The sequence below is a fragment of the Lemur catta genome, chromosome 17, assembly GCF_020740605.2.
Source record: "Lemur catta isolate mLemCat1 chromosome 17, mLemCat1.pri, whole genome shotgun sequence".
Lineage (NCBI taxonomy): Eukaryota > Metazoa > Chordata > Mammalia > Primates > Lemuridae > Lemur > Lemur catta.
Window position 1 is genome coordinate 25725863 of NC_059144.1, and position 23648 is coordinate 25749510.

The 23648-nt window shown below is 48.6% G+C and overlaps 1 protein-coding gene across 2 annotated transcripts; it reads right to left on the reverse strand.

Moving 5' to 3' along the window:
- Positions 1-434: 434 nt before the first annotated feature.
- On the reverse strand, positions 435-18270 carry C17H20orf96 (chromosome 17 C20orf96 homolog). Of its 2 annotated transcripts, XM_045529518.1 has the most exons (11): positions 18044-18270; positions 17707-17755; positions 16994-17111; positions 13301-13419; positions 8680-8838; positions 6266-6365; positions 5207-5364; positions 5026-5127; positions 4777-4863; positions 3989-4107; positions 435-780 (listed from the first exon to the last, which is right to left on the reverse strand). In XM_045529518.1, the coding sequence occupies exons 1-11, from the start codon at positions 18061-18063 to the stop codon at positions 720-722; spliced, it is 1092 nt and encodes a 363-aa protein (XP_045385474.1). In that variant the 5' UTR covers positions 18064-18270; the 3' UTR covers positions 435-719. The 2 variants fall into 2 exon arrangements, with proteins under 2 accessions (XP_045385474.1, XP_045385473.1); XM_045529517.1 differs by lacking the exon at positions 18044-18270 and having other exon boundaries at positions 17707-17901.
- Positions 18271-23648: the final 5378 nt, after the last annotated feature.

The window sequence follows — 23648 nt, forward strand, 5'->3', positions numbered from 1 at the left end:
TCTGGGTAGTGCATCTCTTAAGTCCACCGCAGAAGACTACGCAGTGTGGAGTTGTGCATAACTATGCACCCGAGTGTGAGTTTGTGTTCATGTCCAAATGCAGTTGGGATAGAGGCAATGGACTGGCAGATGGCCGGCCTAGAAGACAGATGGCCATCAGCAGTGAAGGCCTATCAAGTTCCCAGGTGTATTAAACTCAGGAAGTCTCCCCTTCACCCTGGCACTGGCCTCAACAGGTCTGGGCACAAACTGCACCAGGAGGGAGTGGCCCAGAGCCACAGGGCCACGGAGACTCGTGCAGGGGGCTCGCTCCAGCACTTCTTTGGGACAAGTTTTGAGCCCCAGATGCAGTCAGCACAGTTGCCCACCCCTTATCTTAAGACAAAGTCGATTCCTACCACATCTTCTGCACAGCCTCGCTGGGGACCCCCAGATACTGGCAAAAGCAAACACAAATCCAGCTTTATTGGTAAAGGAATTGGTAAAAGGCATGACAGATTTACCTGGGAATTCCCACCTGGCCCAAGCAGCAGCACCAACAAGAAAGAAGGGAAAGGGAGAGAAAAACAAATAGAAGGAAGGAAACAAGGGACGGACGAAAGGAGGGACGGACTGCAGATCAGTGTCTAAATGGAGACACAGTCCTGGAAGTAAAGGATTCAAGGCTCCAGGTCTGGGCAGAGGGCAGGGAGGGAAGGGGTGGCCCATGGCACCGCCATCTAGAAGGGTAGCATCTCTTCCACAGGGATGTTGAGGATGACGTCCATGTCTGGGGTGCACCTGGAGGGATGCATCAAAGAGGGGTGTGAGAGGCCAACCAGGTTCCAGAGTTGGAGTGGGCAGTGCACACTCTCAAGGGAGCCCTGCTCTTTACAACACTGATACTTACAGCGGGGGGCATGGGGGCCCAATCCCAAAACACAACCTATGACCTGGAAGCCCAACTGGGCATACACACATACACACACACACACACACACACACACACACACGCACGCACATACATACAAAACATAAAAAATGGAAAAGGAATGAGTTTGGCAGGACCAGTGTTCCCCTAAAGAATTTGAGGACAACAGGCAGCAGGGACCCAGCTCTGAAATGCTGAGGCCCCTAGGACAATCGCTCTCTTTGGAGTCACAATGACTGGTTTGGGAACCTGACGCTGTGTCACCTTGAGACATTTCTCCTCTCTGAGCCTCACTCCTTCAGTTGGCACCTATGTGACAAGCACCCACTATGTGCCAGATCCCAGGGCAGCCTCAGTTTCCTCTTATGTCAAATGGGGATAATAATTCCAACCTGGGTCATTGGTGGGAAGATTAAATGAGACCAGCACGTGATAAATGCTCAGGAAATGACAGGCATTATTCCTTCCATGAAAGTAGCAAGAGAGATGGACTCCCATCAGCAGGACAGTCGCCATCTCAGTGACCAGCACAAACATGTCACAGACTGAGGATCACATTCTCTCTCTTCTCTCTCCCAAGGAGAGCATCCACTCTCATGGCTTCCACAATCCACCAACGCACATGGAGTATTTGGGCATGAAATGCCAGGATGTCTGCAATTTATGATACTTCACCCCTCAAAAAAATGAATGAATGAAGATGAAGCCAAAATGGCAAAAACATAACAACTTTTAAATCTAGATGGGCAACTGGATATTCATTATAATATTCTCTCTGCTTTTCTATATATTTGAAATTTTTCATAATAGTGGTTAAAAAGTTCATCTCTATAACGGCAACACCCATATTTCTACCTCCAGCCAGTATCTGTCCTCTGAGGTCTACACTCATCTACTCAACTGCCCACCTGATGACTCCACGTTGATGTCTCACCCAGACCAAACTTACCGTCCAAGTCAACTTCTGACTGCACCTACATACGCACCCCTCACCCCAGTCTTGCCAACCTCTGCATTTGGCACCACTGCCCACCCTGCTACAAAGCCAGGAACCTAGGGGTTATTCTTGACTCCTCCCTGTCCTGGACTTCCCACATCTAAACATCACCAAGTCCTACAGATTTTACCTCCTTAAATACTTCTCCAGTCCATCTATTTCTCCCATCTCTTCTGCCACCCACTTGGCAAGGCCACTCCCAACGCTCCCTTGGACAACTGCCCTCATGCCCACCTGGACCTCCTGTTCCCGCTCTGGCTCCTCTCCACTCTCATCCCCACGCTCTTTTCTAAATGACGTTTTTGGAATACAAATCTGATCATGTCACCGGTTCAGCTTAAAATCCTTTGCTTTCAGGATCAAGTACAAAACTTTGGCCTACAGGGTCCTAGGGGCTGAGCTGTCCAGCCTCCTCCCCGCCACTCTGTCACTCTGCATTCCAGCCACACTGGCCTCACTCGGCTCCAGGTCCACACCAAGTTCCTTCCAGCCACAGGTGCTTCTCAGCCTCACTGCTCAGCATGTGGTCCACTGGGACCAGCAGTGTAAGCATTGCCAGGGAGCGTCTTAGAAATGCAGAATCTTGAGCCCCACTCCAGACCTACTGATTTGGAACTTGCTTCTTAACAAGACCCCGGGTGTTTCCCATGCATGTTCTAGCTGGAGAAGCTCTGCTCAGCAGCATGCCATGCCCACTCCTGGTGTTCCATCCAGGTGGAAGGTGTCCGTGAGTGCACTTTTCCCGGCCTCTCTGCCCCCTTACTCTACTCCTGGAAAGGGGTATGACCGCCTGGATGGTGAGTCCAGAGGGAGCAAGGGGCGCAGGTAGCCCAGCCCCTTCCTCTCTCAGCAGCAAGCAGCCCACAAGGACTACGCTGTGCTTCAAGGGCAGCCTCCAGCCGGGTCCAGCTCCACCATGACCAGTTGGCTCAATTTGCCTAATTCTGGGTTCACCATTCAGAAGCCAACATGCCTAGATATGAGCCACGTTCTCTAAAATCAGCTTTACCAGAATAAAAGTGATAATCTGGCCCCCGTGTGCCCTGCCCTGTGAGTCCTATTCACTGTGTCCAGAGCTCAGGTAAAGACAATGGGTGCCTATTTATAATGTCTCTGAGAGACCCAGCCACCACCTAGAACTGCTGTCCCTTCAGCTCCTCCGTCAGTCCCCTTTGCCTAGTGACCATCTATGCATCCTTCAGATGTCACATCCACAGGAAAGCTTCCTTGACCACCCAGACTCACTGTCCTGGGAGAGGCTCTCCCGGTGCCATGTACTTGCCCCAGCAGCTCTGGGCTCAGCCGCAACTTGACAATGACTTGTGGCTCATTATCAGTTAATGTCTGGCTCCCTCCTTGGCTCCATGGGGGCAGGGCCAAGGGGGGTTTTCATTTACATAGTGCCTGGCACTTCATAAATTCAACAGTAATTTTAAAAAAGAAGAAAAAGAGAAGGAAGAGAAGAAGGTAGAGGAAGAAAAACGATAGAAGGGGGAGAAAGACACAAAGATGAAAAAGTCAATAATTTGCAAATGCCAGGCTCTGCCATACCTGCTCCTGTGGTGCCATCATGAAGAGGCCTGGCCTAGGGGACCCCTCAGCCAACCTCCATCATGGAGGGCCTGGTGCAAGCAAAGGCAGGCCGAGAATTGTTCTGGAAGGAAGTTCTTCCCTTGGGGCCCAGAAGCCTGCCAAGTGAAGAGGACATCCTTCTCTCCTCGTGTGTCTCGCAGGCCATTCTTCCCTGAAACCAGCCACTCCACTCCACACTGCCTTCCCCAACAACCCAGAAGCCCAGGGGTGCACCCACTCTGTTGACACATGGAGTCTGGGAACTGGAAAAGTCCTTAGAGATTACATAACCCAGCCTGCTGTGCAAAGATGGGAAACTGAGGCCCGGAGATGGGAAAGGTCACATCTGCCCGTGATCAGTGGCAGAGCTGAGGTGGGACCTCGGCCCCCTCCCTCCCTGTACAAGCTTCTTCTGCCATCTGCACCAGGCTGCCTTCCCTGAGAACAGAGAGCCTCTTTGAGCCCAGAGCATGGCTAGTTTAAGAGGCAGCTGCAAAAAGATCACATACTTGGGTCTCCGAAGCAGAACATCCTCAAATACAATCTCTCGCGGTTCCCGGATCTGGGCTTGAAGCTCTTCCACCTCGGCCCTTAATATGGGCACTTCCTCCTCAAACTGGTCAATAAACTGAGGGGAGAGGCACCGCAGGGGAGAAGTGAGAAGCCAAATGTCCCCCAACCAAAAAGAGAAAAGGAAAAAATGGATGAGGATCAAAGATTCTGGGGAAATGGTGTGGGCTTCGTCACTGGGACATGCTGGACTCCAGAGCGGGGGCCTCCCTGGCTGGCTCCCAAGTTAGTGACAATATTAAGTGATGCTGAAAAAGGTGAGGGCATCGTGGAGAATGGAGACAGTCTGCAAAGGGGTGGGACTGCTCCATCACAGAAAATAGTGGGGGCTGGTGGCGACGGGGAAGGGCACCATGATGAAAGGCAAGATAATGCAAACTAATTCGCGAGGGCCGTGACGGTGAAGTTCATTAACACAGATAATGAGTAGTGGTCCATGACAAGAACTGAGGGCGAAGACGGACCGTGGTTAATGGTTAAGTAGATGATGCTTGATGAAGCTGCCAGTGGGTCATGGCCAATGCTGTTGGTTAACGAGGTAAGACCTCGGCCAGTGCCAATCCCCTTCCCAGAGGAAGGACAAGTAATGGCACTGGCAAGGAGGAAGGCCAACAGTAGAGTCAGAGACTACTGAGTACCAGATCAGGATGAGCCTGACTCCCACGGGCCTGGGGGCCACCCACCACTGCTCCCCACAGAAGGCCCATTGCCCTCCCTTCCTACTCACGTCTCTGTACTTGCTCATGATTGTCAGCATGGCCTGGCCGGCCCGGGCCCTCTGTAGAAGAGCCTCCTGGTGGGGAGATTGGGTTTTCTGTGGAGAAAGGAGAGGTCTGGGCCCAGGTTTCTCTCCCTGGGCAGCAGTACGTGGTAGAGACCAAGGGTGGGGGGTGCCCAGGGCCTGGAGCAGAGGACAGGGAAGAGGGCAGGGCTGGGTGGGGGACCTAGACACCCACCCCAGCAGCTGCCTACTCACCACCACCAGAGACCTCAGAATTTTTATTTTCTTATTCTGCACCTTGTCGGACAAAGACTTCAGGACGCTTTTGCACATCTCATTAAGGTCATCCAGCTCATCCTGGGGGCCAGCAGGAGGGTGTTGGCCACCAGCCCTGCCTCCCACACCGTCCGGCAGAGCAGGGCCGGGGCTCCCCTACCTGCTGGCTGTCTTTAACCTGCTGCAGCTGGCGCACGAGGCTGGCAATCTGGACCGATTTGGCGGAATACTCGTGGTCCATGTAAGTGCTCAGGAAGCTCACCTCCTCGTGGGTCTGCTTGACGTTGGCATTCAGCTGCTCCACCTGCTGCTCCAGGCCTGGGGAGGGATGGGGGAGGTCAGGAGGGGCAGGAGGCAGGACCTTCCTCAAGGACCCCTCCCAGGAGGCCCAGGAGGCCAGGTCTCCTTGGCCAGTGGCCTGGGGTCTGGGCTGAGGCGAGCTCACATAGGGCTGGGACGTGGTGAAAAGTTAAGCCCCCAGAGAATCTCTGCAGGAGAAGAGGCAACACTGGCCAGGAAAGAGAAACGAAACTAGTACAAGATCCCTAGACTGGTCCCCGCTCTGCCACGGACTTGCTGTGTGGCCCTCACCAAAACTGTCCGTCTCTGGACTTCAGTCTCCTAGAACACACACTCCCAAGGGAGACCAGGGAGATACTGGATCCCGAGGCGTGACCCACAGCAGGATCGACACAAAGTCTATCCTGCCTTCCTCCATGGCGGGGATCCCCAATGTCTCCCGCTGCCTGACACGCTGCCCCTTTACTCAGAAGGCATCTATTCCACTCAGGGGAAAGAAACTACAGGCCAGGCAAGTTGAAAGCCGGGACAGCTGGGTCCTAGCCCAGCCACTGATTCCCAGAGGGACCCTGGCAGGAAACAGAGCCAGGCTAGGATTGGATTCTGGCTCCTAACTGTATAACCTCCAGCAAGCTACTTCACCTCTCTTAGCCTCAGTTTACTCATCTGTGAAACGGGAGGACAGTCCCTGCCTCAGAGGTAGCCATAATGACTGAGTAAAAGTGTGCCCACAACACGCAGACACATGGGGCCTAGAAAGTGCTAAGTGAGATATTAGCATCTTAGTGATTCCATCTGCCTAGAAGGGAAATGGTGGGCCTGCTGGTGTCTGAGAGGCAGGTGCAAGGTGAATGCCCTGCTGCTGACCTGCCCAAAGTGCCCGGGATGAGGGTCAAGGAGTTGCCCCGGGGATTCTTACAATTTATCTTGTATTGCTCCTTTTCTTCCCACTCCTGAAGCTCAGACTTCAACTGTTGCAGCCTTTTCTTGTTTGAGTACTCCAAGACGTTGATGGCGGTCTGTGGGAGTGGAGAGGCCAGCTCACCCCCGGGCTCTTGGCGGGCTGCAGCCTGCTGTGTGCACCTGGCGCTTCCTCAGAGGATGCCCCAGTCCCAGCCCCACTTCCAGGCCCAGCAACCTGACCTGATGCCAAGCACAGCTACCTCGCCCCCCAGCCCCTGCCAACATCCCCCTCTCCCCTCCTACTGCCCCGGCTCAGCCAGCGGCTCTGCCACACCCCCAGTCACACAGGCCCAAACCCAGGCTCCAGGCCCCGCTCCCCTCTCTCGTCTGAGATATCACCAGGTTGTATGGATTTTACTCCCAAACGGCTCCCAGAGCCCTGCGCTTCTCGCCACCCCCACTGCCACCATCTTATTCAAGTTCTCTTCATCCCCACCAGAAATATTATGACGGCTACCCCTACCTGGGCCTCCTTTCATCTGGTCTCCACATGACAGAAAGATCTTTCTTTTTCAAAAGAAAACAGCTGGTCACGTCCCTCTTCTATTTAAAATCCTTGAATGGCTCCCCTCTGCCCCGTAAATGAGGTCCCAACTCCTTTCCTTGGTTGACAAGCCCCTCCTCGACCTGGATGGGGCCAACCCCTCTTTCTCCAATCCCTGCCTCATACCTTATTGTCTGGCCACACTTAGCAATGTGTGGCCCCTCGAGCCAGCCAAGCTCCCTCTCACCACAGGCCTTGGGCACCTGTTTCCTCTCCCTGGAATACTCAGCCAGTCTCTGCCAGCCAACACCTACTCTGCAGGGTTCAGCCCAAGCATCACCACCTCCAGGGAGCCTTCTTGATCCTCCTATACCTGGGTCAGAGGTCCCCTCTGGGTTCCCCAAGTCCCCCACCTCCAGCACAGCACACACACTCGAGGCTTTGTACCTGCCTGTGACCCCGCTAGAATGAACGCTTGCCATGGATGAAGTGTCTCACTGATCGCCGTCTCCCCTAAGGACTCACAGGAGACAGGAGGAACAAAAAATGTACACGTGGACCAACAGAGGAAGAGTCAGACAATGACTTTGTCTAGGTATGGAGAATGTTCTGCTAAGTTTCCTTGGGCTGCGTAACTCTGTATGGCCTTGGCCTTGGCCCCTCTTATAGACTAAATTGTGACCCCCCCATTCATATGTTGAAGACCTAACCCTTAATGTGACTATATTTGGAGATAGGGCCTTATAGAAAGGTAACCAAAGTTAAATGAAGTCATAAGAGTGGGGCCCTGATCCTATAGGGCCGGTGTCCTCATAAGAAGAGGAAGGGACAACAGAGCCCTCTCTCTGTCTGTGCACACAGAGGAGAGTCCATGTGAGGATACAGCAAGAAGACCGCCAATCTGCAAGCCAGAAAAAGGCCTCACCAGAAACTAACCCTGCTGGCACCTTGATCTTGGGCTTCTAGCTTCCAGAACTGTGAGAAAATAAATTTCTGTTGTTTAAGCCACTCGATCTGTGGGATCTTGTTATGGCAGCCCGAGCAGACTGACACAGTCCCCAGAAGTCTGAATTTTCTCTTCACTCATGACTCCAGGTGAGCTCAATCCCTCTCCTCCCCGGGGCAGACTGCAGTTGGAGGGAACTTACTTCCCCATTAAACCGTTTTCTCTGCATCTTTCCTACCCAAACTCCTGAGTCCCATATGAACTCTCTGCCCTCTCACCGCAGTGTCACCAATCTCTCCTAGAGGAGGCAGAGGATGTTCCCTGGGTTCTTCACCCTAAGTGCCACCCCCAGGCTGAGGGTGCTAATAATAGCACCGTGGAAAGAGCACAGATCCTGGCGCCAGACTGCCTAGGTGCAAATCCCAGCTCGGACCCTGGCCACCCAGGTGACCTTGAGCAAGTCACCTAGCCTTTCTGCCTTTCCATTTCTTCATATGTAAAATGGGGATAATAATAGTGCCCACCCCATAGGGTCACTGTAAGGACTATATATGTAAAGCGCTTAGTATTACACTGCACAAGTGTGTGCTAATGGAGCTGGTGGTGGCTGCTACTTTTCCTTGCACAGGTACGAAATGCATCCCTTTGGGGTGGGAGCTGTTGTGTTCCATTTTACAGAACTCAGAGAAACGACGTTAACTCAAAGTCCCCCAGCTAGTAAGCGCTGGCGCGTTGGGATGAAACCCCCACCTCGGTCTGATTCCAAAGCCCAGGTGGGTGGGGCGAAGGGTGGAAAAGATGATCTTGCAGAGGGAGGAAGCGGCACGTGCGACGGGGCCAGGAGAGGCCAGGAGAGGGCGCCCGAGCGCGCGGGAGCGGGGAAGGCAGGCGAGAGCCGCGGGCACGCCCGCTGCGCAGAGGCCGAAGGCGCGGGTCTCACCGCCAGGATGTGCTGCTGCTGCAGCATCGCCCGCACGTTAAGGGCCGTGCTGTCCTCCATGTCCTGGATGGTCTTGATCAGCTCCTCGTTGAGCTTGGTGAGGAAGTACCCGTGGCTGCGGAGCTCCTGGAGCGAGGTCCTCCGGTTCCTGAGCATCGCCTGCGGGCGGAGCGGGCGGCAGGAGGCGGCGCTGCCGGGCCAGGCCGAGCCTCCGCGAGCCTGGGGACCGCCGCCCTCCCGCGCGCCGCCCGCCCCCTCGTGGCCGCCGCCGGCAAACGCGGCCGAGCTGGGCGGCGGGGCCCCATTGTGTGCGCGGGGGGCCCATTGTCTGCGCGGTCAGAGCGCCTCGACATCTTTTATTTAATTAATTAGTTTTTAATTGACAAATAGTAATTGTACCTATTCACAGAATACACAGTGATGTTTTGATACATATAATGTACAGTGATCAGATCAGGGAAATCAGCATATCCGTCATCCCAAACATTGACATTTCTTTGCGCTTGGACCCTTCAATATCCTCGTTCTAGCTATTTGAAACTATATAATATATTATTGTTAACTACAGTTATCCTACAGTGGTATAGAACACTAGAACTTATTCCTCCTATCTAGCTGTAATTTTGCATCCTTTAACAAATCTCTCCCTATCTGCCCTTTCCCCCTACCATTTCCAGCCTCTTTGGTTACCCTTCAATCCATCCTGAAACACTCATGTTCCCATAATTTCACATCTCTGCGGTAGGGATGCATCTTACAATTGGTGGCATGTCACCACCTAATTAACAAATGTTTTATTACCGGGTAAATAAAGGTGTGCCTTAATATCAACGGCTTCTTAGAATCAAGGAAATATAGAAATAATAATAATAATAATACACACCCCAGATAGGTTAGAAGGTGGCAGAGGTGACTGCCACTTCTGGAAGGGAAGCAGGGGAGGCAAAGTGGGTGATCACAGCCACCACTTCCTGTTAGGCCGCTGACCTAATAAGTACTCTCATTTCAGACAACCTGCCCCTGTGGAAACAATGAGGGTCTAAGGGGTTGAGTGACTTGGCTAAGGTTAAACCCAGCAGCTACATAAAATCTACAGTAATAACAATAACAATTGTCGAGGGCCTATGACGTGCCAGGCAAGGCACTGTGCCTGTGCCTCGCTTGCAGGTGGCATATGGTATCAGTCACCCTCCAACAGCTGTATGTTTACTATAACTCTATTTTGCTGATAAGTGGAGGCTCAATGAGTTTAATGACTTGCCCAGTGTCACACAGCCAAGAAGTGGTGGCACTGGAATTGAAAAGCCAGATTTCTGAGTCCCCAATGTGTATCTTTCCACTACATTAAGACAAGAACTGAGCGGGCTTAAAACTGCAAGGCGTGGCTGACCCACATACTGATTGAGTCTTGGGTGTTAGGCCTAGACACACACCTCGGTTCAAAAAATCCCAGCTCTGCCACTTATCATCTAAGGGAACCTGGGCAAGTTAATTACCTCCCAGAGCTCTGGTATACTCATTCTAAAGGTGAGGAAACGCACATCTGCTTTAGAGGCTGCCGTAAAAAATAAATGAGGTAAAATTCACCATCAAGCCACTTAGTGCCCGTGCCTTAGTGCTCAGTGTGCACTCATTGGACAATAGCTGACACTACTCTCTCTGGCTCTAAGCCTCCACCCCTGCCACACCTATCTGCTTTCTTCTTTATTCCTCTGTTCTTCCTCATCTCTCTGTCCTTTGCCAGCAACCATCTCTTCCTAGCCTTCAGCTCCTGCATTTCTCACATAATAACAGTGATAATGCAAATGCACCAAGTGTTTACTGTGTGCCCACGACTGTGCTAAGCACTTCACATGCATTGCAGCATGTCGCCCTCACAGCAACCCTACGAGATGGGCACTATTATTGGCCCCACTTTATAAAAGTGGAAACAGAGGATCAGATTGAGTAACTTATCCAAGGTCATACCCCACAGCTGTTGTCCTAGAAGCCTGGGCTCCCGGCCACTCCATTGTCTTGCCTCTACTTCTCCAGACCAAAATACCCAGGAGCACCTTGTGAAAAATGCCAATCTCCAAGCCCCAGGCCCACTAAGCCAGCATCGCTGGGGTTGGCACCAGGCATCTGTATTGTCCACAAACATATCCCATTCCCAGGTGATTCTGATAAATAGAATTTAATGACCTCCGCTCTAGAGATGCATCTCTCTAGCCACCTGATCTAATGTAGAAGCTGCTTCATTTCCTCCCTGATCCTTACCCCAATTTGTAATCACATAAGTAGTCTGTAATTATGTCTCCCCTTTCCCAATTTATTTTTCTTCTGGGACTTATCACTACCCAACATAACTGATATTTTTCTTATTTATCTGGGTTTTTCCTTTCTGAAGAGTTGTAGATTGAATAAATAATTGTCCTGGGGATAAGAGACAGAGTCAGGATCCTAATTCCATCCCCAAGAACAAACCAACTAGGTAGTGTCCACATGGCAGCAGTAGCCCAAGGACTCCTGTGAAAACCTAAGTCAGATCACACCCCTGCTCTACTCAAAACCCTCCAGTCTTCCTGTCTTACTCAACATAAAAATGCAAGGCCTAATCAGGAACTACAGGGCCATACACAGCTTACCTTACCCCATCACCTTGCCTCATCATCACTTGCTCCAGCCACACCAACCTCAGGGCCTTTGCACGTGCGGTTCCTCTGCCTGGAGCATTCCTCCCTCAGATGTCCATGTGGCTGCTTCCTCACTCCCTTCAGGTCTAGCTCAAATGGCACCACCTTAGCAGCCTTCCCTGAGCACCCTATCTAAAAAACACTGCCACTCCCTCCTCTGTGCCTCTCTAGTCCCTAATCTTATTCTTAGGGGTCTTCGTAGCTCTTACCATCACTGCACATATTATATATTCATCTTGTTTACTGTCCATCTCCCCCAGTGGAATGTGAGCTCCCTAAGGTCAGAGGCCACATCACCAGTGAAGCCCCACACTCAGAATGAGGCCTGGCACATAGTAGGTGCTCAATAAATATTTGTTGCCCAACTAAATGAATGCATGACTACAAGAGATAGTATTAAGAACTGGTTAGGGGCCGGGCGCGGTGGCTCACGCCTGTAATCCTAGCTCTGGGAGGCCGAGGCGGGTGGATCGCTCGAGGTCAGGAGTTCGAGACCAGCCTGAGCAAGAGTGAGACCCCCCGTCTCTACTAAAAATAGAAAGAAATTATCTGGCCAACTAAAAATATATATACAAAAAAATTAGCCGGGCATGGTGGCTCATGCCTGTAGTCCCAGCTACTCGGGAGGCTGAGGCAGTAGAATTGCTTAAGCCCAGGAGTCTGAGGTTGCTGTGAGCTAGGCTGATGCCACGGCACTCACTCTAGCCCGGGCAACAAAGTGAGACTCTGTCTCAAAAAAAAAAAAAAATAAAATAAAATAAAAATAAAATAAAATAAAGAACTGGTTAGGAGCACAAGTTTTAAAGCCAAATTGCCCAAGTTCTTATTCTATATCAAACAACACATAAACCCTTCTAAAGTCAGAATAAAAATAACATCTGAAATATGAGTTCCTCCTTTATGAATGCTAGGTTACCTCTAAACCATTTTGCAAAACTGAAGGTTAAAGGGGAAAAAAAAGATTTCAAAGCAAATTACATTTTCCCTTTTTCTTTATATAGTAGTCATTGTTCATTGAGCTATTGAAAATTTTCTTGAAGAATTCTTCTATAGTATTTTGTAGTATTTATATTTAGTATTTTATTTTCTGCTATGTATACTAAAGACTTTTCTTCTTTTTTTAATTTTTGTTTTTGTAGAGACAGGGTCTCGCTCTGTTGCCTGGGCTGGAGTGAAGTGGTGCGGCTCACTGCAGCCCAAACTCCCAAGCTCAAGCGATCCTCCTGCCTTGGCTTCCCCAGTAGTTGGGACTACAGGTGCATGACACTAAGCCCAGCTAATTTCTTTTATTCTTAGTAGAGATGGGGTCTTTGTATGTTGCCCAGGCTGGAGTCAAACTCCTGGCCTCAAGCAATCCTCCTGCCTCGGCCTCTCAAAGTGCTAGGACTACAGGCATGAGCCGCCATGCCCAGCCAAGACTCCTCTTTTAATCACTTCAAAAACTTTTGAAACATTGTGCAGGTAATTACATAAGCTATAAAACAATGCATGGTGAGAAAATTAATTTATAATTGTATCAGTTGACGTGAAAAATTTAATAGTAAGATTCTAAGCCTTGCTTCAAGGTGTACTGTAGTCCATGAAAGATTAATTTACTGGAAATTTTAAGATAATCCACTAGATTGTGTTCCTAATGCAGAGAAATAAAGGGTGATTCTGACTGTGCTCTTGAGTCTTGAACACAACAGCAAATGCTTTGTTTAACTGGCTTTGACCCCTGGTACTGCCAATTTCTGGCTTTGTGAGTTGGCATAAGTCACTTATCTCCCTGTACCTCAGTTTCTCCGTCTGTAAAATAGGAATGATTATAAGCATGTCCGTGGAGTTCCTATGAGGAGGAAGTGAGTCAAGCCTGGCACCCACGACGTGCTCAGTGCATGTTTCCTGTAGCCACCCCAATGCCCCTGCCCTGGGCCCCAGCGCCTGTGGGCGAATGTGCATCATACCTTCATTAGCCGGATTTTGGCCTGCATTTTCCTAGGGTCCTGCTTCTCCCTTCTGTGCAGCTGTTGTTGTGAATTATTCAGCTGGCTTGCCACCAGCATGGTGGGCTTGGAGTGCAATGCTGAGGACAGACAGGAAAGGGGAAGGAGAGAGTGAGGGCACAGGCAAGGCCTGGGCCCAGGTCCCAGGGAGTGCACCACCAATGACAGGGGGCCCAGGCCCCAGCCCCAAACCCACTCACAGCCTTATCATGTGACACTGGACAGAGGAGGAAACTCACACCCATCGATAAGCTCCCGGGACCCACTCTGAGCCTTGATACAAGGGAGGGACAAGCCTAAGTGAAAGCAGTTACTATGAGTATGGACAGAGGGGAGGACAAGGGTAGCAATAGGAGACAGCCAGTCACCCCCCCTCTCAACCGTCAGTCAGAAAGAGAGTTTTCGGGAGCTCCCACTGTTGGGTCTTATCAGTAGCTGACACAGCACAGAACAGCAAGAAGACCAGAGTCTGGCAGGCCTGAGTTCAAATCCCTGCTTTTCCATGAACCTGGCTGATGGGAAGGTTAGATGGGGTAGGGATTAATGAGCCAGACACCCAGGTTTGAATCTGGGCTCTGCCTTCTACTAGCTGTGCGGCCTCAGGCAGATCACACGACCTCTCTGTTCCTCTATCTGTAAAACAGGAATAATCATCATGCCCACCTCATAGGATTGTTGTGAAGATTAAGTAAGAAGTTACCCAGCCTGAGCAAGAGCGAGACCCCGTCTCTAATAAAAATAGAAAAATTATCCAGGTGTTGTGGCATGCGCCTGTAGTCCCAGCTACTCAGGAAGCTGAAGCAGGAGGATTGCTTGAGCACACGAGTTTGAGGTTGCAGTGAGCTATGATGACCCCACTGCACTCCACCTGGACTGACTGAGTGAGACTCTGTCTCAAAAAAGAAGTTACTATACCTTAGAAGTGTTTGGAATAGTGCCTGACACACATTCAGTGCTGGACACACAATACTAGTTGTTACTATTATTTCTAATGACCTGAGAATTGGGACCACAGCACAGGACGAAGGCCCAGGAGTTATGCAAAACTCCGATTAGCTGTCTCTGAAATGCAATAAGAGCTCTGGTTCTCCCAGACCCGGAGTATAGCATTTGGAGAGCATGTTCTCAGAATCCCTGCTTCCTCTCACCTGTCCTACACCGGCATGAAACACATCACCCAGGTGCCTGCAGCTCGAATCTCAGACCCCACCAAAATCCCTGCTCCAGGTGCAATCCTGTTCATTTGGGAAAGCTATTAATAATTTCTTTAATAGGTCAATATCCTTAATCCTCATAAATTTTAGTATTAAGTATCAAGATAATGAAGTAAATTAATTTTGGGTTAAATTTATAAATTAACTATATATACAGTATTTAATTGTATTATTTAAGAGATAGAATGATTAACAGATTAATCTTGTGATTCTAATTTTAAAGGTATAAGTGAGATTTTGATTTAGATTTGTTTAAAGTTGAAAGGTTTAAGATACTCTTATTAAATGTGTATGAATTATTGGAACTTCTGATTGAACATAAGATTGCTCATATTTAGAAGTTTATAAGAGTTATTTAAATGCTCGATGGTTTTTGTTAATCAGACAAGTGAACAATTTGAATATGAAAATGAATATACTAAATTTTAAAATGTGGCTTAAAAGGTTTAGGAGAATTTAATTAACCAATTTCTAAAACCCCTTACCAGTGTTTATAAAAATTGGAAGATTTATAAGTTGAATTTAAACGTTTAAGGCAGATTTGTAGCTTCTATAACGAGTATTTATTTTCATTAGTGGCAGTATCCCTGACTGGTGTTTTTTTAATTAAACTTTTAATTTTGAGATAGTTCAGATTCACATGCAGTTTTAAGAAATACTCAAGAGAATCCTATGTACCCTTTACCCAACTTCTCCCAATGGCAACATCTTGCAAAAAGTCCAATATAATATCACAACCAGGATATCGACATTAAGATGGGCAAGATACAGGACATTTCCACAACCACAAGGATCCCGCGTGTTGCCTTTTATAACCACACCACTTCCCTCCGCTTACCATCCTCTCCCAACTCTCCCTAACCCCTGCATTCACTAATCTGCTCTCCATTTCTATACTTTTGTCCTTCTCAGAACGTTCTACAAATGTCAACACTTATGTGGACATATAGTAATAACATTCATCAGGTGTCAGCCAGGAGGGAGGGGGAAGACGGGATGGGTATATTCACACCTAATGGATGGGGTATCGTCCGGGGGATGGACACACTTGAAGCTCTGCCTCGGGTGGGGCAAAGGCAATATATGTAACCTAAACATTTGTACCATCGTAATATGCTGAAATAAAAAAAAAATAAAATAAAATAAAAAGAATGTTATATAAATGTAACTGTTGGAATTGGCTTTTGTCACTGGGCATAATTCTCTGGAGATTCATTCAAACTGTAGAATGTATCAATAGTTCTTTCTTGTTTATTGCTGAAGAGTATTCCATGGTATGGTTGTACCAGTTTGTTTAACCATTCACTTCTCCAGGGTAGTGTCAGCAGGGTCTAGTAGTGAGCTGAGCCACCATTCTCACCCAGCACCCGTGAGATTTAATGAGGTGGTGTGAGGTGGACTTTCCCTCCCCTTGCCTACGCATGTTGGTAGAGCCTGGTGGGAACCTGAGCCTCTACCCCCACCCAGCATCAATGAGGCAAAACAAGGTGGTGGGATGTGGGGCTACTTGGCATTCTGCTCTCCCACTCCCTTTTGGGGTGTTAGTGTTGCCACAGGGAAGCTGATCTTACATTCCCCACTTAGTGGCAAAGAGGTGGTGAGAGTGATTATGTACATAGCTATATGCACAGGCAGGTTATATCATCTATGAAATTCATTTCAGGATACTGAAAGAATATCACAGAACATTTGTTATTAAAAGGGGTGTTGGGTCTGATAAGGCTGAACAATGCTTTACGTGGATCTTCTCATTTAATTCTCACAACAATCCTGTGGGGTATGTACTAGTGTCCCCATGTTCACAAACGAGAAAACTAAGGCTTGGAGAGATGAATGACTTTTCCAAGTGAGTAAATGGCACAGCCAAGATTTGAACCCACATCTGCCTGAGTCAAGGCTTCAGAACTCCTCTGGAATGCATGATAATGATGTGGCAGAAATTGCCCTATGAATTCAGCAAACCCTGTTTTCTTTTCCTCCTGGAAACACAGATGCACATTTACCACCTTCCTTGTGGTTAGGGATGGTCATGTGACTGATTTATGGCCCCTGGAACATAAGTGGGAGTGATACATCACTTCAAGTCTGAGCCCCCCAAAAAACTGCCCACAAAATTGCTCATGTTCTTGCTCTCTCTCTCTTCCCTCTCCACCAGCTGGATGCAAAAGTATCCAGCAGAGGACTTCAAGGCCTTACAAAATATCAGAGCTACAAGGGCAAAGAAGCCCGGATCCCTGAACAGATGTGGAACAGATTTGTAGACCTTCCCCCAGGTCTACAAATGCATTCTGAAATAAACTTCGATATTAATACTTGAAATTTGGGAGTTATTTGTTACATCAGTTAGCCTACCCTAATATGAACGCTGTCACTCGGGGCCAAGAGCATCCACTCTATCCTGTCCCCAACCCCCACACCAGCCCCCAGTGCCTCTGCCCACCTGGTTGGACCTTAGTCAAAGTCTTCATTTTGTTTTTATGGTGGCTGCCGGCTTGTTGGACTGGAGGCAAAGTAAATGGTTTGGTTTTCTGCTTGGACCACCGCCATGGAACATAATCCTACCAGACATAAGACAGTCAGTTACACAGTAGAATGGGTTCAAATCCCAGCTCCACCCTTTACAGATATATGTGACCTCGAGCAAATAACATTACCTCTCTGAGCCTCAATTTTCCCATCTGTAAAGTGGACCTAATAATAAAACCTACCTCCATGGGCTGGTGCAAGAATTCCAAGAGACGATATTTGTAAAGCATGTGGTAAGTGCTCCATAAATGTTAGCTATCACTTTTTTTTTAATCAGCCAGCCAGAATTTACTAAGCACATCCAAGCTGTGAGGTGCTAAGAACCGTGAGAAACAGAAGGCATGGAAAAGACCCAATACGCACCCCCAGGAAACCAGAGTAGCAATCAGAGATGAATAAGAGAGCAACATAATACACTCTTACGTTCTGGTAAGGCAGTGAGAGGGGGAAAATGAGGTTCAGAGGCTTGCTCCAGGTCCACAGCAAATGTGTAACACCGCTGGGACTGGAATGCAGGTCTCCAGACTGTATCACCCGTAGCGGTCATGATCGTGACAGCAGAGGGCAGGCGGACTGACTGCAGGGCCACCAGCGCCCCATCCCCAGCCCTAACCCTCCCAGACTCACCAGAACCTGGAACTCGGAGACTGTGGAGTGAATCCCAGAGTGGCTGGGTCTAGAGGAGTTGAGGCGAGAAAGAATTTCCATTATTCCCAGCCTATGGGGCTGCAATCCGCAAACTTCAAATAGGCGCGGAGCCTCGACCTCGAAACCGCAGTGTACCACGCACACGAGCGGACCGGGAGCCGGGAGAGGGCGCGGGCGAGTGGGGCGGGGCCAAGGTGATGTGGGCGGGGAGGGGCGGGGCCCAGAAGACCGCGGGTCGACCTCCCGGCGAGAGCGGGGCGACAGCGGGGACACGCATGCGCACTCCGCCATTGCGCCGAAGCTCCTTTTTACTTACTTCTCTAAGACGCGCGCCATTGGGGAGAATAGAAGGAAAGTCGTGAGTCTGTGGGTCCCTGATCTAGAATGCCCAGTCGGCTTCTCCGGTGCCCTTGTCTCAGCCTAGATCGCGCGGTAGCTCAGGCCACTCAAACTTCCCGAGGAGACTTGATGTTTGCTCTGCGGTCTCGGTCTCCAGGGAAACGCGACGCCGGCTACCGAGCGCCTAGAGGGACTAATCTCGCAAGGCAAAATGTAGCTCTCCCCACTTCTCAACTGGGTTTCAAATACCCCTCGGCTTGCCCCGCCCATAATTCTAAATAATTATATCAGATTTCTCCACCTCATGAAACCTCCATCACGTCTTTCTACATCCTCACTCTTGGCTAATGTCTTTGCTTCCTATTTCACTTACAAAATCGTGGGGATCAGTAAGCTCACAAGTTTACACCACTTCGTTTACTCACCTCTTTTATCTATGTACAAACTGCCTACTAAGACCAATTACTACACTGCTACATCGAATCCTGTCCCCTTTCATTTTCTCAAAGATATTGGTCCAGCAATTCTCTCCGTTTTCTCCTGTATCATCCCTTTTTCCCTCTCTTTTGTACCATTGGTATACCAACATATTTTAATTTCTTCTGTTATATTAAGAAAAGAATGACCACTTCCCCTCCACCCATTTCTGCTTCACTTTACCTCTCTTCCTAGAGAGGTTTGCCTACTCTCTATTTCCCTTTCCCTGCCTGCCTCCTTCAATCAGGCTTTCAGCATCACTGGTGACTTCCACTTTGCTAAACCCCATGGTCACTTCTCAGTCCTCCCTTTATTTGACCTAACTGCATTTGACATAGTGGATCACTCCCTCCCTTGAAACACTTTCTTAACTTGGTGTCTAGGAAACCGCTCTCTTGAGTTACTTCCTACATCCTTCTCTGGTCCCTCTTCTTCTCCCTTTATTATTGGAGTGTCCCAGGGTTCAGTCCCAGCGCTCTTTTTCTGTACCTGCTCTCAGTCCATTCATGCTCCCTTCCAGTCTCATGGCTTTGGCTGCCATGTGTACCCAGATGCCTCCCAGACTCACATCTCCAGCCCAGATCTTGCCCCTGAATTCCAGCCACATACATGTGACTGCCTATTCAATGTCTCCACTTAGGCACCTAATAAACAACTCTAATGTGCAATTTTTCCCCAACTCAAAATGTCAGCTTTCTTCTTGGAGTCATCTTTGACTCATCTCTCATTGCACATCCAAATTCATCACCAGATCCTATCTGCAGTACCTTCGAAGTGTATGTGGATTTGGACCACTTACTGCTACCATTCTCTCTCTCTCTCTCTCTCTCTCTCTCTCTCTCTCTCTCTCTCTCTCTCTCTCTCACACACACACACACACACACACACCGCTTTGCACCTAGACTACAGCTCCTACTCTTGCCCTACTCCAGGTCTTTCTCTACACACCAGATTTGCTAGATAGAGCATAGATTTAAAAGTGCATTCCAGTTTAAAAGATAATTGTAATCCTAGCACTTTGGGAGGCCAAGGCTGGAGGATGGCTTGAGGCCAGGAGTTCAAGACCAGCCTGAGCAAGAGCAAGATCCTGTCTCTACAGAAAAATAGAAAATTAACTGGGTATGGTGGTGCATACCTGTAGTCCCAGCTTCTTAGGAGTCTGAAGTAGGAGGATTGCTTGAGCCCAGGAGTTTGAGGTTGCAGTGAGCTATGATCTTGCCACTGCACTTTAGCCTGGGTGCAAAGCAAGACTCTGTCTCAAAATAATAATAATAATAATATAATTGGGATGGAACAAATAACTTGAAATCACCTAAACTTCAATAGGGGAACATTACTATAGAATACTAGGCCAGAGCTCCCAACCTTTTCTGCCTCTTAAAAATCACAGGAGAATATTTTCAATTGCACTGTACTCTGTGGTCAATAGAAGAGGCTGCTATGCTAAAAGTGCAATCAGCCTGGGGACTCTAGCTATGCAGACCCCTCTTGGCTGCCTCTAGAGCTGAGGGAATCACTGTCAGTTACCCCTATTTGCAGAGCACACTGTACCACAGGACTCCAGCTGGGAAGCTCTGTACCAGGAACCATCAAAAACTAGAAGTAGCGGCCAGGCGCTGTGGCTCACACCTGTAATCCTAGCACTCTGGGAGGCCGAGGCGGGAGGATCGCTCAAGCTCAGGAGTTCGAGACCAGCCTGAGCAAGACCGAGACCCCGTCTCCACTAAAAATAGAAAGAAATTATCTGGACAACTAAAAATATACATAGAAAAAATTAGCTGGGCATGGTGGTGCATGCCTGTAGTCCCAGCTACTGGGGAGGCTGAGGCATGAGGATTGCTTAAGCCCAGGAGTTTGAGGTTGCTGTGAGCTAGGCTGATGCCACGGCACTCTAGCCAGGGCAACAGAGTGAGACTCTGTCTCAAAAAAAACTAGAAGTAGCAATACATGGCAGGCTCAGTGGTTGCCTACTCAAGAGCCATTCCTCCTCTTCATCCCAGCTAATAGACCTTGATCTTGTCCATGTATGCATTTGTCTTAGAGGAGGCGGGCCCCAGCTCCAGCCCTAGCCCTAGCCCCAGTCCCAGTCCCAGCTCTAGTAGTCATGACTGGTCTGAGCTAGGCATGGTGGGCCCATTTCCCTTAGAGGTCAGTTACAGGTCATAGAAAAATGATGAAAATCTGGCTAAGGAGACAGGATGAGAAGTCTGCTCAGACACTTTTGGGAAAGGTTTTTATCGCACTTTAAAAAAAGACATTGCGGAAAAACATTACTTCATCTGCTAGTAGACATTGTCACATCTATGTGGGATTCCTGGAATTGTGGAACTGTGAGGGGATTTGGTCAAAGAGGACATAGTGGGAATGGTCAAGTGGGAAGTGGAAGAAACCTGGTCCTTGATAGCATTGTTGAGCCACTAAGTTAACCAATTAAATTGCTGTAGTCTAGGTGCAAGAGGAAAGAGGGTTATGTGAGAGAGAGAGAGAGAATGGTGGTGGTAAGTGGTCCAATTCCAGAAATCACTTGAGATTAAATAACAAATCACATTACTGAGTGAGCCACTTTCAGTTGAGTTTTCTGGTACTTGCAGGCCAAAAATATCCTACTGAAGTCTACATGCTGAGCAACAACAGATAGAAGGAACTTGGCTCCCTGAGAACCTTGCAGTTCAGAGTTACTCACCTGCCATGACTGCCTGCCAAATTCTGAGCTGCTTCATCAGAGATAAATAAACCTCCAGCTTGCGTGAGACCTTGTATTTGAGGGTCCCTTTGTTACAGCAACTTAGCCTATACCTTGACTAATGTGAAGAGGGGCTTGGCCACCGTCACAAATGTTTCCTTGTCAGACATGCTGACCTAGCATGGGCTCCCACTGAGGGCTACCTGCCCCCCATATCTCAGGTGCTCAGTCATTTCAAAGTTATAAATGCCTCCTGTTTAAAATTAAAAAAAAATAAATACACTTAGGCAGGGCACAGTGGCTCACACCTGTAATCCTAGCACTCTGTGAGAGAATACATTGCTATTGTTTTAAACAACTCAGTTTGTAGCACTTTTTTATAGTAGCCCTAGGAAACTAATACAGTTTCGTAATACCATTGGCCCCCAACATGAAGCCCCATGGCTCTTCATGAACCATCTTCAGCTGCATGAGATCCTTGACAATCTGGATGAAAAAATATCATCAATGCTATCTGTAAGACACTGGGGTCCCCAAACATAGTAAAGATGTCCAACAGGGCCAGGCGCAGTGGCTCATGCCTGTAATCCTAGCATTCTGGGAGGCCGAGACGGGAGGATCGCTCAAGGTCAGGAGTTCAAGACCAGCCTGAGCAAGAGTGAGACCCCTGTCTCTACTAAAAGTAGAAAGAAATTATCTGGCCAACTAAAAATATATATAGAAAAAATTAGCCGGGCATGGTGGCGCATGCCTGTAGTCCCAGCTACTCGGGAGGCTGAGGCAGAAGGATTGCTTGAGCCCAGGAGTCTGAGGTTGCTGTGAGCTAGGCTGATGCCACGGCACTCTAGCCTGGACAACAGAGTGAGACTCTGTCTTAAAAAAAAAAAAAAAATGTCCAACAGGATGTCTCCTGGACATACTTGGAGGTCAGAGGACATAGGAAGACAAACTTGATCAAAAGCCAGAATAAATTGTGCATAGCCTGGCAGGATTTGCTTGCATGGTAATGATTTAGACTTGGCATCTGCGGTTGAGCAACTTGGAAACCATCCGGTCGGACACCAAGCTATAGTTAACAAAGGGCTTCTTTGCTGGCAGGGTCTGCAGAGAGTCTGGTAGAACCTACTGATATCACAGGAGGTGTTCTTGTAACTATGTTCCAACTCCCTTCCCATGCATGTGCCATGTCCAGTGGCAAGGCCGGTCTCAGAAAAAATGTCAAAGAGTTTATCCACATGGACATAATACTGGACTTCTGATGGTGTCCCCTTCATGCATTCTACCAGCTTCTCATTCCCAGCCAGTTACCACAATGCTGATCCAAGCCAGATTCTGACAGTCAAGTGCCTCTTTCTTCCTTTGGCCTTGGCCTCCTTCTCCTGGGTCACTTCTCCTGGCTGTACTTCTCTTTGGTGAAAAGATTGCAACTTGTGACCTTGCTTTCTAACAGCTGTTGCAGATATCCAAGGAACAGCTCACAGATATGTCCCCCCCTGCATCCCAGCCTTGCCAAAGGCCAGTATCTCTTCCCTCTGGGACAAGATTACAATACCAGAGAATAAGCTTTGGAGGCAGGTTTATAGCCCAGAGAGTGTAGACGCCCATGTTAATGGCATACTATTGGAAATAAATGAGAAGCAGCAAAGCTCACAAAAAGAACGATTTCACTGGGGTGGGATAGAACATGGTGGGTCAAACATGAGTCAGGATTCCAATCCTAGCTTATCCTTGAACAAGTTGCTTCACCTCTCTGAACCTCAATTTACTGGTCAGTAAAAGAGGGAAAATAATGCTTACTTCATTGGTTTGCTTTAAAGATTAACATGCTATTGTAGCAAGACTGTCAATGCCCTCCAATACCCATTCTACCCTTCTATAGTATTAATATTTTTGCAGAGACAGGGTCTTGCTATTGCTCAGGCTGGTCTCAAACTCCTGACGTCGAGCGATCCTCAAGCCTCGGCCTCCCAGAGTACTAGGATTACAGGCATGAGCCACGGCACCCAGCCCTGATCCTTACAGACATTTGATTATGTGACAGTTGCATGGGGTGAGGGCATAGGGTAAGAGGAATGAAAGATATCATTTAAAATACATAGATTCTGTTTGGTTTTGTAAATATCCTCCTCATGGGAAAACTTGAACAGGCAGAAAGAATAAAAGAGTGGAATGCATGAATCTAAGACTGATGTTTCTGGTAATGGTGAGTTCCAAGTATGATCACAGGAATGTGTGGCTGAGAACGGGTGGAGGAAAGGTTTCTGAGAATATAAAGTCTGGGAATTGGAAGGTGCAAATGGCATAAGAGTCAATAACGGTGGCTTCCCTGAGACCAATACCTGGAGTTGAGGTGAAGGGAAAGATGGTAAGCTGAGAATGCACAAGGACTCCAAAATGCGAAGTAAAACTGGAAGATGTGGGA

Excerpts from the sequence above, each read along its gene's own strand:
- C17H20orf96 (XM_045529517.1), bottom strand. The coding sequence starts at position 17,787 with ATGGAAATTCTTTCTCGCCTCAACTCCTCTAGACCCAGCCACTCTGGG. Across the intron at positions 13,420-16,993 it reads TTTGACTAAGGTCCAACCAG|CATTGCACTCCAAGCCCACC; the intron begins GTGGGCAGAGGC and ends GTCTGTCCTCAG. Across the intron at positions 5,365-6,265 it reads GGAGCAATACAAGATAAATT|GCCTGGAGCAGCAGGTGGAG; the intron begins GTAAGAATCCCC and ends ATCCCTCCCCAG.